Raw genomic sequence first — 17,123 nt, forward strand, 5'->3', positions numbered from 1 at the left:
GGTTATCAGTGTTTAATTAATTTTTTTTTGTTGTTTTTTATTTTTTTGGAAACATTTTACTAAAAAAAAAAAAAACTGTTTAAAAAAATTTCCTAAAAAAAAAAAAAAAAAAAAAAAAAAAAAAACATAGTTAATAAAAAATTAAAGTGAAAAATAATACAGGGAGTGTAGAGATTGGACAAAAATAGATGATAAAATTTTGGGAAACGCTGACCTAGAAAGCTCAGTTGTGCTCCATCTCATTATATACTTGTGCAGAGTCTGAAATCCTGAGAGGCAGAGTGATTTGATCAAAGTCACAAAACCAGAAGGTAGCAACTACAGTTCTAGACTCCTTGGGTTTCTATTACAATTACACCAAGGAAAAAAAAAGAAAGACAGAAAAAGACTAAAACTCAAAAGTAATTTCTAATAACTGAGCAAAACATTCATAATGTTGATTTCCTCTTAAATTTATTTACTGAACTGGAGAGCAAGTTTAAATAATATGAAATCCATAAACAATTATGAAATGCAATTGTTAATCTTCTTGAATTCAACTGAATCGAGCACATAGCTGAAATCATAAGGGAGGTACAAGAAATCTAGAGAATCACCTTCAAGTCTGGTTATATCTAGTTAGATAAATATTGCATTAAAACCAAAGTTTTTGTGTAAATATCACAACACTGGAGAGAAGAGCATTCCCAAAGAGGGTGTCCAAGAACCCTGCTGTAGAAGACAAGAGGATAAGGAAGAATTTATTTCCACTTGAAAATTTTTATTTTGCAAGGATCATTTGTGTGCAAATAATATTTGCCTGTCTTATCAGTACTTCGTAACTTCCCAACAAAATTCTATAGAGAATATCACATCAGGTTCTAGCAAAAACTGTTGACCCTAACAAATAATACTGCTGCATTTTTATTATTTACTCTTTTGCTCAGAAAAGACGTGAATTTAATTGGGCTTGGTTTGTTCTTTGAATTATCATAATTCCCCTGAGAGTGGTGTATCATATTTTTTCTATAGGAAAGACTTTGTTAGAGAATTTCTCATTTGCCTTTAAAGAAGTATGGAAGATAATGTATATGGAATACATTCAATATATGGATTTATTAGCCTAGTGAATTTTAAACAAACATAATCAAAACTTTACTCATTTTAACTCAGAGGGAAATGAACAACTGGGGTTTGAAGGCATGTTTAAAGACAGTTTCATTAGCTGTAAGTTTATATTCTAAGCTAAGATATAAATAGACTGAGAAATCAAAGGAGGGAAGGAGGAAGGGAGAAAGAACATACCAGAGTAGGTTAGGAGGAGACATAATGACTGCTACTATAGGGGTTGCAGAGTAAATAAGGTAACAACTCAGAGATAAAACGTTGGGTGTTGGAGGACAGTTGTCTTCTTGGAGGGAAAAGCAGAAATCACCATACTGTGGTTGCTGTTACAGAAATAAAGCAACGGGAAGTGATATCTATGCAGTTTAATCTGGTTGTCTCCATAGTAATGTAGCAAATCAGTAACTGAGGAGGAAGCTATTGAAGGACTAGACTGAAGAAGCACTGGGAAAGGGGACAAATGGTTTGAGTTTCTGCACAGGGACTATAAAAGGAAGAGTGTTGGTGCGGGGGGTGTGGCTCACACCTGTAATCGCAGCACTTTGGGAGGCTGAGGCAGGTGGATCACAAGGTCAGGAGTTCAAGACCAGACTGGCCAAAATGGCGAAATCCCATCTCTACTAAAAATACAAAAATTAGCTGGGTGTGGTGGTGGGTGCCTGTAATCCCAGCTCCTCCGGAGGCTGAGGCAGGAGAATCGCTTGAACCTGGGAGGCGGAGGTTGCAGTGAGCTGATATTGTGCCACTGCACTCCAGCCAGGGCAACAAGAGCAAGACTCTGTCTCAAAAACAAACAAACAAAACAACAACAACAACAAAGGAGAGTGTTGCACTGGAAGAAACATGGTAAGGTCTGAAGTTAAGGTTCACTAGGACAAACTAGGTGGGAAGTATTTGGTTCTGGGGAGGCCATGCTTGTGTGACCTTCAGCCACTTACTTAACCCAATTTAGTTGCCCTATCTATAATATAGAGGTACAGAGGTACCAATATTAGCCATATTAGGGCTGCTCTGAGCCCAGTATAAATTATATAATGTATTTAAAGCATTTAACAGAGAGGAAGGAGGATGGTAATTATTGTTGTTTTTACTACTATCATCACCATTATCAGCAGTGAAAAATTTGCCTAGGACTTTTAAGTCATGTTTTGATGTTACAACATCAGGTAAAATAATAATTATTTGTAGTTAATGAAAAAATATTAGGTGGGTGATGCAGTATTTTCTCTATTTCTAAAATTATCTAGTTCAAATATCAACAGATTGCCCAACAGACTTGGTAAAAATACAGAAAAAAAGTGCTTATATACATTTTTTTCTTTCTTTCTATCTATCTCTCTCCCTACCTACTTACCTATCTACCTACCTACCTACCTTCCTACTTCCTATCTACCTACCTACCTACCACTGTAGAGAACAAGATACAGTTTTACCCTGAGAATAATATAATTAAACAAAATAGGCATCAATCTTGTTTTCTTCCTCCCTCCTTTTAAATGCAAACGATTATTTGACAGTGAGAGAAACTGTGACCTGTTCCCTTTTTCTTTTTCTTTTTTTTTTTGAGTTGGAGTTTTGCTTTTGTCATCCAGGCTGGAGTGCAGTGGCACGATCTCGGCTCACTGCAACCTCCACCTCCTGGATTCAAGTGATTCTCAGCCTCCTAAGTAGCTGGGACTACAAGCACCTGCCACCACGCCTGGCTAATTTTTGTATTTTTAGTAGAGATGGGGTTTCACTATGTTGGTCAGGCTGGTCTCCATCTCCTGACCTCAAGTGATCCTCCGGCCTCAGCCTCACAAAGTGCTGGAATTACAGGCATGAGCCACTGCGCCCGGCAGACCTATTCCATTCTTAGTCAACTTTACAATAAAACTAACCACCATCACTTTTGATCCTCCTACTTGGAAGAACAGTTACCTGGAAAATGACAGAAAGGCCAGAAGGCATGTGGCTTATGGCATTTTCTCTTTCCCTCCTACTCCCACAATTTTCCTTTTTTCTTTATTCCTACTATGTAGTTTAGGACACACTGAAGGTAAAGTAGATAGAAGTGTTTTACTTGCACTGGAGCTTGGTGATAAAGAGAGGAGGCCATGCCCTTTTGTTATTAATAAATGACTACAATAGACATTATTATTAAGCGCTGACTATAGGGCAGTTACTGGGCTATTTTAAATGTTTTCTCAGAGAATTAAGCAACTTCTTCAAGCTCATACACTTAGCAACTATACTTAGAGGCAGGTTTTGAACCCAGATTTTTCCCAGCCCCAGGACCATGATCTTATTCACTGTGGGCTGTACCAAGGCAGTAGCTTCTGATATTGTAACAATATGGTTCATTGACAGACACATTGTATTTTGCCTGGATTTCTCACTTAAATCTGGCAGAACAGAGTTTGAAACAAATTGTGTCAGCCCACAAGACTATAAACTCCTTAAATTCATGGACTAAATCACAGATAACTTGGTACACCCAACATCTATCAGTACCCAATAATATCGTAGGTATTTAACAAATTGTTATTACATGAGTGAACAGTTATTTTATTCATAAATGAATTAATAAAGAGTGTGTAAATATTTTCTAAGGAATTAGAAGTTCTAGAGTTTAAAAAGTCATATCTTCTACAAATATTATTTGCCAGTGTATCAAAAAACTGCATGGGCATTCACCAAGTTTTCCAAAACCACTCTCTGAAATCTTTTGACAAAGCCAATCAAATACTAAAACACTCTTAATAAAATTCATGTTCAGTTATATAGAGCTTAGACATGTTATAATGTAACTAGAAAACCATTATCAAATACAATTCAGGAAGACATTCTTACTATTTTGATTCAAGTAAATCAAACATTCCCAGTATCTGAAAGCAGTTAGCCACGTGAACTTGGGCAAATGAATAAATCCTTTTGCTCTTCAGTGTTCTCATCCTCCCCCAAGATAGGTTGGATGGGATGAGAACACAACTTTGACAATCTGTGAAATGCTCCCTGTTGAAGTAACATATTTGCTGCAATGAGTTGTTATGTCAACCATGGCCAGATCTTCAAAGCTCCTTAGAAAACAGTAGAGGAAAGCTTTCTTCTCTAGCTCAAGTTTATCCCGAGTTGTTTGTTTTGACATTTGTTTCCACTCCAAGAGGAATGCATTTCTAGTTGTGTTAATTTTTTTCTGGTATAGATGTCATATATGTGGAAACAATATAGTTGAAACTGGGGAGTGTAGATTGATTTTTGTCTCTTTTTACTTAAGTGGCCCAAGCAACATATATATTGCTGCATTCATGCGTTTTAAATCTATTTGACATTCTTTCTTCAGATAGTCTTTCTCCATTAAACTGCCCCCTTTTTTTTTTTTTTTTTTTTTTTTTATCAGAACTCTTTTTAAAGCATCGGTCTGGGACATAACCCTCAGGTAGGGGGAAGTTTAATTACAGACTCAATATGGATTTTAAATTTTGGCCACCAAGAGGTTTGGCAGGAAATGAAAAGATATCCTGCTTCCTAGGGATGCCAATCTAGGATAAAATTGAAAATAGGTGAAGTGACTGCCTATCCTGCATCTTCAAGATCACTCTCACAGCACAGAGGCTGCCCTCCTTCTCCCTCCAGAAGTCTCAAGTCTCCCTGCTCTCGGAGTGGAATCCAGTATCACACCTCAGGTGAATTAACATGAGAGAGTTCACTCTCTGAGGAAGGTTTGTGCTTTATTCCTTTTCTCTGATTAAAGAAGTTGCACATTGTTGCGGGGCAGGGTGGTGGTAAGAGACCAGTGACTGCCCCTTCCCCCGCACCCCAGACTCCTTTCATGACTATAAAACACACAACTGGGAAGCTCCGTAATAGAGGAGTGGAAGACAGATTGGGATTACAGTTTGGGAAACTTGGAATCTGATTATGCCACTAATTATCTGTGGGACTTTGGACGAATCAGTGCACTTGCCTGTAAAATAAGAGAACTGGGATAGGACTATAATTATGTAATTCTGTTTATCATGTATCAGGGAATTTGGCTCTGAGCAACTCTAACTTCCTGACAGCAGACAGTGTCTCTCAGGAGACAGTAGTACTTTTTTTTCTCCTCAGAATATTTAATTATTTTTATGGAGATATAATTCACACATCATACAATTCAGCCTTTTAAAATGTACAGTTAAGTGATTTTTAGCATACTCACAAGGTTGAGGAAGCATCACCAATTTCTAATGCCAGAATATTTTCATCAGCCTAAAAAGAAATCACATATCCAACAGCAGTCATTCCTTATCCTCCCTCACTCCTTGCTCTGGGAAAATACTATTCTACTTTCTGTCCCTATGGCTTTGTTTATTCTGGATAGTCCATAAATGGAATCATACAATATGTGGCCTTTGTCTCTGACTTCATTCACTCAGCGTGGTATCTCCCAAGTTTGTCCATGTTGTAGTATCAGTACTTCTTTCTCTTTATGGCTGAATAATGTTCCACTGTATGGGACTAACACAATTTTTACTTATTTATCAATTGGTGGACATTTGGATTGTTCCCACTTTTTGGCTATTATGAATAATACTGTTATGAACATTTGTGTACAAATTACTTCTGTTTTGGTCAATACAATTTGCAGATTCTCTAGAACAAACTTTACAAGAGAAAAAACCTCTGGTCTTCACTGTTTTTTCTAAATACAAGACTCTGATATTCTCTCTTCTATGAAGGCATCTTAAAGGGGGTATGTTAAAACAGTATTTACCTTATTCTTTGAGTCAACCATTACTAATACATCTAGAGTCCAGTTTTGCTGTTTATGTCAGCCATATAAACTTGAGCATGTTAGTCTGCTCTCAGATTCTCATACGTAAAATTGGGATACTGATAGTTTCTGCCTTACTTGTCTTTCAAGAGTGTTTCATGTGGTTCTCAACCTTTCTAGAGCATCAGAATCCCCTTATACATTAAGGCCTCTGAAGTCAGCCCAGTGGATTCTAAATGGATTCTGGTCTGACCTCAGAGTCCTTAATGTATAGCTTTAGCTGAGAAATAATTCTCCTCTTTCCTTGTCTTCTTGGAGTAGACACCCAGGCTGGTAAGATTGAGAAACACAACTCCTGGAGGGCTTGTTAAAACACGGATAACCCCACTTGCAGAGATTCTAATTCTGTAAGTCTGGGCCTGAGCCCAAGAATCCTTATTTCTAATAAGTTCCCAGGTGACAATGATGCTGCTGGTTCATAAACTAAATTTCGGTAACCATTGGTTCAGAGTATTTTACAAGATGGTAAGCTTTATGAAGACAGGTACTCAATTTCAATAGACATTATCATAGCATGACAGTTAAAAGCCCAGGCTTTGGACCTGGGCAGACCTAAATTTAAATGCTGCCTTGGACTTCTACAAGCTCTGGTTTTGTCTGCAGGTCATGTAACCCCTTATCTATGAACTTAGGATAATACCTCTCCCAGAGGGTTGTTCTGAGTTTAAGGGTGATAGTGCATACAAAACTGAGGTGCTGTATCTGGCATACAAATGCCCAATAACTTTTTACTCATACTATTATTATTGCAGTTGTCTCTAATTCCTTACAGGCTTCTTAAATAGACTGTTCAACAAATAATTTATAGACTCACAAGGGCTAAATGAATTAAGGTCATTATTAAGTGGTGCTACATCACCCAACAAAGTTTCTTCATTCAGGTGAAGTATCTGATTAAAATCAGCAAGGGGAGTTTGCATGTGGAGAGGAATGGATGATTATGGTACAAAATGGAGTCTGTGCTGCAGCATATTCCAGTACAGTAACATTAAGGGTTTTTATGTGCTATTTTCTTTATGCTAGTTGTTGTTGTTGTAAAACGCATTTAAAAAATCATCATTTTGAACCACTGGATCCTACTCTTTTTGGAACCCTACCCTCTTACAACTTGATAAATTTCTGGAAGTACCATTATAGACACCTCCTCAGCTCTCTCCCACTGCCAGGCCCCCAGATGGATGTCTCTAATTGGCACCTGTCCTAGCTGCCTTGCTGCCAGGAGGCAGACCCTAAATGTTCTGGTTGTCACCAACACCACTGGTTTGCTGCTGTTGCTGCTGCTGCTAATGATGATATTAACAGCAACTGATACTTAGTCCTGATATTAACTGATATTAAGAACAACTGATACTTGTCCTGTACTAAGACAGACCTTCCTGAGTGCTCTACCCACAATTGCATGTACATACACATGTGTGTATATATACACACATGCACATATATACACATACAAGCTTAACCAATTTAGGTATTTGTTTTTCATAGGTATTTATTATTGTAACACCATTGTATAGGTAAGGTTCAGATGTGTTGTAAACCCTGTTCTACAACCTTCAACCACTGAAGAATGGCCAGAAACTAGTATTCTAAGAATCTAATATGGCAATATCATTGTCACCATAATCGTTATCATTGCCATAACAGGAACTATGTCTACCTTTGAACTAAGCTATTTAACATTTAACATATACATTAACATATATTTAACATTTAACATATATATTAAATAGCTTAGTTCTAAGTTAAACATAGTTCCCACATATGGAACCTCCAACATATTTTAAATTACTCAGTGAATAATAGCTCATTAATCAGTGGGTTTGCTAAATATCAGATGCTGCACCAAGTGCAAAGAATATATGCATGTTCTCAATCCTCACAGATAGCCTAAAGAAGTAAATACAGTTATTTTGCCTGTTTTACAGATTGAAAAAAAAGAAACCCATGACCTAGGGAGATGACATACCTTCATCACACAACTCGTAAGTGGCAGACCTATCTATGTAATTTCGGAGTCCATATTCTCAACTGCCAGTTCTGCAGTGTCTCCAGCTGGTGTTTTTGGCGTGGTACCAACTGCCACAGACTATTCCTGCTCCCGTCATCCTCAACCTTTAAGACAGCATCACTGATCCCACATTTAAACAGAGAATGATCACACAGGTTGACATTAGATACACATAATTGGATTTTCACTTGTCTGTTTTTTTCCTCTCTTCCTAAATTGCTTCATTCAAAAGAGTTCTTCCATTTTTTTTCTAGATACAATATGTCCTACACTCTATCAGTAAGGGAGTTTTATTTCTAGTTAAGACATTCAGCATGGCCGAGCATTTTTAATGGACCCATTAACAATTTTTCTTCAGGAGAGGTCTTAAATTGAATATTTCTAATAACTTTCAGGTGTGTGCTTGCTACTGTATGTCCATGCTTATGGGGATATAAAATCGCTGCCAGTTCCTCTAGTTACCTCAACATCTTCATTACTGATTAACACTTTCCCACTGTGAAATGGACTTCAATACTTAAATTTATGTTGAAAATAAGTTTTGCATTTGCTATTTATTACTTTTTGGGTATACTTCCCCTATTTTTTTCCTTAATTTTCATCAGTGGAGTCACTGCTTTTTAATCTAGTTATTAGCTGTCTTCTTGACTAAATCTTTCTACCATATGGGCTTCGTTTTATGGCCATGGTTATGAGAAAGCACAGAGTGAACAGGAAATCCATGCTTTGGCTTCAGTCAGCATGACTGTAAATACACTGGCAAGTCATTTGCTTAGAAAGGGAAACAGCAAAATACAGGACTATGCTTTGCAGTAACTAAATGAAAACTAACACTCAGCTCTCTTTTGGTCTTAATTGAATATTTGTTACTTTTATGAGAACAGGGTAGTACTAGGTTTAATACATGGGTAGAACTGTGAATTATTTGACTGTTGCTTGTCTCTCTGTTTATTCTGGGGGGAATGTGAGAATCTTGGGAACTGAAATATTATACCTTGCTGTGCAGTGAGGTCAAGCCTTGAAATGAACTTCTGTGTGCTCCCCATCCTGGTGGGGATAAAAGGGAGGATACTTGAGAGTTGGTTATGAGCTTTAATGAAATATTCTGAATAGGTAGAAAAATGGTGCTCATTGGGTCCTACCATCAACATTAATAAATACTGGGAATTCCTCTTTTGTGTATTTGTGCTCTCAGACCTAGAATAAGCCCAAACTTTAGACAGCCTACTTCAGTCTTAGTGATGAGACTTCCTGAGCCTCAAAAGCCTTCTGAAGACCAATGAGCATTCTTTCTATGTGTTCTGATTGCAAGTTTGTATATATATTTTTTTCTATCATACATTCAAGCTACATCCTGTGATTGACTATTCAATCCAGGGGTCTTCCTTGCTCTACTTTTTGTGAACACTCACCCATCTCAGAATATGTCTCCTGTGAGTTATACAGGACTTTTCTCCACTACTTACCCCCAGATGCAGATATAATAACGACACAGATTTTGTGAGCAAATCAACAAATGCTTGCATTTGGAGAGGATGCACTTTCTCAAAAAGAGATAATTGCTGAAGTTGGTAAACTGCACCACAGAGATGGGACTAAATTTAGCCTCCTTGAAACCAAGATCAACTGAGAATGTATCAAGCATAAATTTTTTGCGCACATTCACGGAGTTTTTAAATGTCTTCACGCCTCTTGCTGCACATAAACATATGGAGCAGCCATTTTCTTCTTTCTTTCAAATGCTGCCAATGTGAACAGAATCAATAGCACATGGTAAAGCATATGACCTATGTGAAATTTCATATTAGTTGAATAGAATTCCAGGCTGAGCTCTAACCCTACTGGCATACATATCTTCCTCTCAAACCATGTGTACACATAGAATTGTAAATTATTGGAAGTGAACAGGACTCTAAAACCATCTGTTCAGCTCCATCATTGTACAGAAGTAAAAGCTGAATCTTAGGTAAAATGACTTGCTCAACATCTGGTTAATAATAAAACAAGCAAATGCTAAAAAGAGTAAAACTCCCTAATTGCAGGACCCAGATAATATTTATAAATATAACTACACAGTGGTTTGTGAGCATGTATTATGCAAACACATGCATACACATACATATATATATCTATTAATACATACACAGTCAATTCTCCAATCGTCTCTGTTAAAGCTGTTATTTCCCACCTGTTTCTTTCTAATTACTGACATGATCAAAACTAAGCTGCCTCTCTGCTATTAGCTGGTTTGGACTCCCCCACAAGTACAGGCTAAGAGCAGGACTTCCGAGCAGTTTAGTTTATTTAGGAGGTGATACCAAGAAGCAGAAGCAAAGAAGAAAAAAATAGAAGGAGGTATTGTGGGGAACTGAGACTCAATCCAGTCGTGAACTCCTAAGAAATTATGTTAAATGTGCCTAAGAATTGACTTCCCAAAGGACAGGAGACAGAGGCATTTATCTAATGATTCTCATGCCCCCTTAGCTGAGGGCTGCCCCTAAGGATGAGGTTAACTTCCCATAGTTCTCCTTGTTTGTGACTCAGATAAAGACTTGAGGCAGAAAAATACAAAAGGGGAACAGTTCTACCCCAGCTATAGTTAAAGTCAGAAAACAGGTGAGGCGTGAGCTGGTGTGGTGGCTCATGCCTATAATCCCAGCACTTTAGGATGGCAAGGCAGGTGGATCATTCGAGGTCAAGAGTTCGAGACCAGCCTGGCCCACATGGTGAAACCCTGTCTCTATTAGAAATACAAAAATTAGCTAGGTGTGGTGGTGGGCACCTGTAATCCCAGCTCCTCAGTAGGTTGAGGCAGTAGAATCACTTGAACCCGGGAGGTGAGCCAACATTGTGCCACTGCCCTCCAGCCTGAGGGACAGAGCAAGACTCCATCTCAAAACCAAAAAACAAAAAACAAAAAAAAACCCAAACAAACAAACAAACAAAAAAACAGTAATAAAATAAAAATAAAATAAAAAAAGAAATGGGAGAGGCAGTGTTGCACCAAGATATAGACTTCAAGGCACATAGACCAATTTTAATACTTTAGATATTTACATCCAATTTTTAAAAACTTGTATGGATTAGCATCATAGGATGGCTAGTTCAGAGTTACCATCAAGGTGACTACAAAGCACCCTGGGGTCTATAGCACAGCTTGAAATTGGAGATCTAGTTTCTTTCTCTCATGACCGACCAGGTTGTAGCATTCATTCATTTGAAAAATATTTATTGAATTGTACTATGTGCCAGGCATCTTCCAGATGCTGGGAATACAGCAGTGAACTAAAATGACAGAAATATCTACCCAAATAAACCTTACAGTCTAGTAGGGAAAGATATTTTGTATAACAAGAAGAAAGTGGCCAGGCGTGGTGGCTCACGCCTGTAATCCCAGCACTCTGGGAGTCCAAGGTGGGTGGATCACAAGGTCAGGAGATCGAGACAATCCTGACTAACATGGTAAAACTCCGTCTTTACTAAAAATACAAAAAAAATTAGCCGGGCATGGTCACACACCTGTAGTCCCAGCTACTCGGGAGGCTGAGGCAGGAGAATGGCGGGGACCCGGGAGGTGGAGCTTGCAGGAAGCCGAGATCGTGCCTCTGCACTCCAGCCTGGGTGACAGAGCGAGACTCCGTCTCACAAAAAAAAAAAAAAAAAAAAAAAAAAAAAAAAAAAAAAGAAAAGAAAAGAAGAAAGCAAAATATAGCATTATTCAGATATTGATGAGAACTCCGAAGAAAAAACAAGGAATAAAAAGCATAGAAGATGTTGGTCAAAATAAATATTGCTATTTTAATGTATTTACTGTGTTCAGGAAAAGTCTCACCAATTAGGTGACACTTGAGCACAGATTTAAAGAAAGTTATAAGGTGGGTCCTGGGGACATTTAAGGCAAGAGCATTCTTGACAAAAGAAAATTAGTATAAAATCCTAAGGTCTAAGAGTATGTGGTATCATTTCTTTCTTTCTTTCTTTTTTTTTTTTTTTTTTTTTTTTTTTTACAGAGTCTGGCTCTGTCAGCCAGGCTGGAGTGCACTGGCATGATCTCGTCTCACTGCAACCTTTGCCTCCCAGGTTCAAGTGATTCTGATGCCTCAGCCTCCCGAGTGGCTGGGATTACAGATATGCACCACCATGCCCAGCTAATTTTTGTATTTTAGTAGAGACTGGTTTTCTCCATGTTGGCCACACTAGTCTTGAACTGCTGGCCTCAAGTAGTCTTCCCACTTTGGCCTCCCAAAGTGCTGGGATTACAGCGTGAGCCACTATGCCTGGCCTTATTTTTTTAAATTATTTTTTATTTTTTATAATAGATGTACATATTTTTGAGATACATATGATAATTTAACATATTCATATAATTTGAAAAGATCAAATCAGTATAATTAGGATATCCTCAATATTTTTTTTGAAATATTTGAAAAAACCTCAAATATTTTTCTTTATGATAGAAATATTAGAATTATTCTCTTCTACCTATTTTAAAACATACAATAGCTTATTGTAAAGCAAACATTTGAAATAAAGTCTCACAAAGTGGTGGACTAGGAACTGCATCTAGCCTGCAGACTATTTTGGTTTGCTTTATACAGGCCCTTTATTTTTACTTTTAAAACTACTTTAAATTTTATTCATTAACATTATGGAAATCCTAGAGAATTAGGAGATTATAGCTTAAGAAAAAAAAAAAAAAAAAAACTGGGACACCTGTCACAAAGTATTACAGCCGGGCACAAATAAATATTTTAGTGGGCATGTTTTTTTCTAGTTTTCCACAGTCACTAGCATTGCCTGTTGCACTGCACACTTTTACTTCTGTAAGAACATTTTACTCATTTGTTAGCTTCCTTGCTTTTTGGGGTAGTAGGGTTTTATGATCTTGAGTTTAAATTGTTTAAGAATAATAATGCAACCAATTTTCATAGTGACTGAATTTTTAGAATACTGGCATCAATAGTTTTGTTTTATTTGAAAATTATTGCCAGACACTGAGTCATTTGGTAAAAAAGAACATTCGCATTGTACCATAAAGTACTAATAAATGCCCCCAAATAATTAACAAATCTTATCAGATGCATCCCTTGCAAGATTAGCCTGCTTATATATTTGGATCCTGTCTTACTTGGGGGAAAAAAGATCAAAAAAAGCACATGTGAGATACATTAACTATGGTAAATATAACAGGTGTAAATATATTCCTTGCCAAAAACTCACCAAGAAACCTCAGACTAAAGATGTACAGAAAAGTTATGGCTGATACACAAAAGGAAAAGAATGAGCAGTTTTTTGTTTTGTTTTTGTTTTTGTTTTTTGTTTTTGGTGAGATGGAGTTTCACTCTTGTTGCCCAGGCTGGAGCGCAGTGGCATGATCTCAGCTCACTGCAACATCTGCCTCCTGGGTTCAAGTGATTCTCCTGCCTTAGCATTTTAATAGCTGGGATTACAGGCATGCACCACCACACCCAGCTAATTTTATATTTTTAGTAGAGATGGGGTTTCTTCGTGTTGGTCAGACTGGTCTCTAACTTCTGACCTCAGGTGATCTGCCCGCCTCGGCCTCCCAAAGTGCTGGGTTACAGGCATGAGCCACCATGCCTTGCCTAAAGCAGTTTAAACAATCAAAATTCAGAGAGTGGAGTGCTATGTAAATTAATGAAATCAAGACAAATAGCAAGAAAACAAAAACATTAATTAAAGCTTGACTTTACCTACACTGAAGAAGGCATATGGTAAGGGAATATTAATGCAATGTAAAACAGGTCACAAAAAAGTCTCACAAAAACAATCAATACACTGATTCTCTATAAAAAGCTAAGTGAATAAAAAAGATACAGTCACACACACACCTTAGGTGAGAATTCCCCCAAGTTTTTCAAAACAATACTGAAGAGAATAGTGGCTTCCTTGATTTTCAACCCTTTCATATCTTAATATTTACTTAGCACATTGGGTTAAATAAACATTTTGCTGTAGCCAAATACAATAAATCAATTCACTGCTTTATGGCTTAAAGAGTACATTTATACCAGAGTCATTATGAGAAGTTAAAACTCGAAAGTGTTAGTCAAATCCCTTAGGAGGGTCAAGGTCCCAGAGAAAAACAACTGAGGTATTAGAGCCTGGGCATACTGCTGGGAGGAAAATGAAGGTTCTGACCAGATGAGGGAGATAAATAATATCACTAAGAGGGATGCCAAGATGTTCACAATCATGCAGTGGGGAAGATGTGAACTCAACTAAGGCAAGAAGTTTGAAACACAAAGGTAGACTATTCAAAGATGTATACGTAAATGACGGTTTACATTTAGAAAAACATAGGAAGAATGAAAACAAAAATCTCAAAACTGAATCTGCAACCATAAACTTGCCAAATCCGCAAGACAACTAAAAGACCGTACACTATGAACAGGCAAGACTATAGTCTGCTTGAGTTTAAATCTCAGCTCCACCACTTACTGGCTTTGTGAATTTGGGTGAGTTTCTTAACTTCTTGATGGTTCAGTAATAATATTAATATTCATAGTTAATACAGTAAAATAAATGATAAATGCTTACTTCTTAAGGGTCGTAGGAGAAAGAAATGAGATAAAGGACACCAAGTGCTTAGCGTAGTGCCTGGCATAGAATAAGTGATCCATACATGTTAGTACTACCATTATTATTTTTGATTTTATAACAATTGCAAATAATCTACTATAACAAGTTGTCAGAAGTTACAGGACTCAGTTAATACAGCTCTAAGAAAGCAGTAGCATGTCTGTTTTGATCAGGATTATATTCCCAGATCCCAGTACAGGGCTGGCTTGTTACAAGGTACTCAGTAATGTTATTTGAGTGAATGCAGAAATCAAAGTAATGGTGATCCAAAAGTCATTTTTGCTTCATGTTGTAAAAATGCAAATATATTCAGGTGTCCCTTTTGGACTTGACACTCTGAATAACAAAACAAGTCAAGCAGACTCATTTCAAAGGGGCCTGGAATGATACACAGCAGCCCAAGCTGGAAACCAATTCCCGGCGCATGCTGGACTTCTGATGCATCAGCACTTGAATTATGTATGTCAACTGTTACACTCACATCTTCCAGAAAATGGAGAAAGCAATACATAGTATGTGTGAAGTTTTCTTTCTTTCTTTTATTGTCTTTTTTTGTTTTGTTCTTTGAGACTGAGCCTTACTCTGTTGCCCAGGCTGGAGTGTGCCTATGGCGTGATCTCGGCTCACTGTAACCTCTGCCTTGTGGGTTCAAAACAATTCTCTTGCCTCAGCTCCCCAAGTAGCTGGGATTACAGGCATGTGCCACTGCACCAGCTAATTTTGTATTTTTAGTAGAGATGAGGTTTCACCATGCTACTCAGGCTGGTCTCGAACTGTTGCTCAGGCTGGTCTTGAACTCCTGACCTTGGGTGATCCACCCACCCCAGCCTCCCAACGTGCTGGGATTAATGGCGTGAGCCACCGTGCCCAGCCATATTTGAACTCTTCAAATCCCTTTTCTAGTAGGTGGCTATGAGTATATGGTAAAATCCTCCTATGTTTTGCTTTCTAGTTCCTACTAAACTGTAGTACATTGAAATGAAAAAGAGAGTCAGTATCAGAAGATGGAGTGATATCAACAAAGACACTGAAAGAGCTATCCAGATACATGTCCATCCACTGAAATGAAAGTAGGCAATACTCCAGACTATATTATCGGTTTTAATGCCCAATATCTCTGTGCAATTGGGCACTGGGATGAGCAAAAATAACGACTTTCAAACTAAATAATGGCTCAAACGACTCCAAAACGACCAGATAGACAGGTGAAACATCAGTGTGTATCTCTGGATACAACACCATGAAAACAGTCACTAAAAGACCATCAAGAAGGTATATTCAACAGTATCAGCAAATGCTAGTCATAGTAGCATACACTCTTGCGATTTCATCATTGCCATCTAAAGTGAAGGCCCACTTTTGAATTAGTGTGAAATACAGTGGCATTTCTAAATTAAAAAGTTTTAAAATGACACTCTACCTGCAAGGCACAACATGAATGATTGCAGTATCAGCAGTTCCCATGGTAACCTCATCTTCAGTTTCCGAGGTCAAAGGGAGTTTCAAGTCCAATAACAAGTGAATAGAATCGCTGCTTCTTTTAAGTTTTGTATAACCTTTAATCTGTGGGAAAGAAGAGACATTACAATGAGATTTGGGAATATTTCTCTTTGTGGTCTCTGCGAGTTTATCTTTACTCGAATATCAATACAACTCACTTGTGGGAAAGTACCATTGGAGGGGAAGAAAGGAACATGTTAAATTATGAATACGAAGCAAATAAGTCTCCTATTCTTTTCTTGCAAATAATAATTGGGTAGGAATTGGAGCTGAGGAGTCCCTGCGGCTTTTGAGTGAAGACAAGAACAGTTTCTGATTAGGCATGAACCAACCTGAAGGCAGGGGAATGCACTATGCTTTGCAAGGTCCCTCTGTGTCCAGACCCTGTTCTTATTTATTTTCCAATTAGTAAAAAAACATGCAAATACAGAACTGCCACAGAACAAGATAGGCTTAACACTGGTGGACCGCAGGTAGAAATTCCCAGTTTTTCCAATGGCGTTATATCGTGTGGGAAAATTGTGACTACCCCATTAATTCAAACATTTTTTCCCCCTTTTCCCCATGTTTCACTTCTAACATGCCACAGAAATATGCAGCTCCAGTGCCTAATGAGAGAAATCCAACCAGCTATCAGTAGCGGCCTACTAGGTTCATTTGGATATATCCAGAACATGATTAGGAACACGAATACTTCTGTTAGCCAAGAATACTGAATTAGGAGAATTCTGCAGTAAAGAGAGGCTACTCATTACCTTTACCAAAAGCTACAAATTTAAGTAACTGAGTGAAGCTGTGGGCAGACACTGTTATTCTGGGGAATGGAGGCATGTCCTTGCTTAAGGGAACAGGTGCCCCTCAGCTCAAGCAGATGGGTAACAGATTCAGGGTTGCAGGGGCATCTACAACTTTTCAAAGAAAAGTTGAAAATATTACTGTATTTTGAAAATCAGGAGATTTTCAAAAGTTTTAAGTATTGAAAAGTATTTAAGTTTTAAGTATTGAAAATTAGTTTAAAATACTTTTTAAGGCCAGGTGCAGTAGTTCACACCTGTAATTCCAGAATTTTGGAAGGCCAAGATGGCAGGATCACTTGAGGCCAGGAGTTCAAGA

The 17,123-nt window shown here is 37.7% G+C and overlaps 1 protein-coding gene across 1 annotated transcript in view; it reads right to left on the reverse strand.

Annotated features, from left to right (window-relative positions):
* CNTN4 (contactin 4) overlaps nt 1–17,123 on the reverse strand; it is a 998,936-nt gene that overhangs the window by 496,610 nt on the left and 485,203 nt on the right. The window contains exon 4 of the mRNA XM_025375521.1: nt 15,931–16,073. Within this exon, the coding sequence (XP_025231306.1) occupies nt 15,931–15,985 (55 nt within the window). The 5' untranslated portion in view covers nt 15,986–16,073. The remainder of the gene's footprint in view (nt 1–15,930; nt 16,074–17,123) is intronic.

This window comes from Theropithecus gelada, chromosome 2 (genome assembly GCF_003255815.1).
Source record: "Theropithecus gelada isolate Dixy chromosome 2, Tgel_1.0, whole genome shotgun sequence".
Taxonomy (NCBI): Eukaryota; Metazoa; Chordata; class Mammalia; order Primates; family Cercopithecidae; genus Theropithecus; species Theropithecus gelada.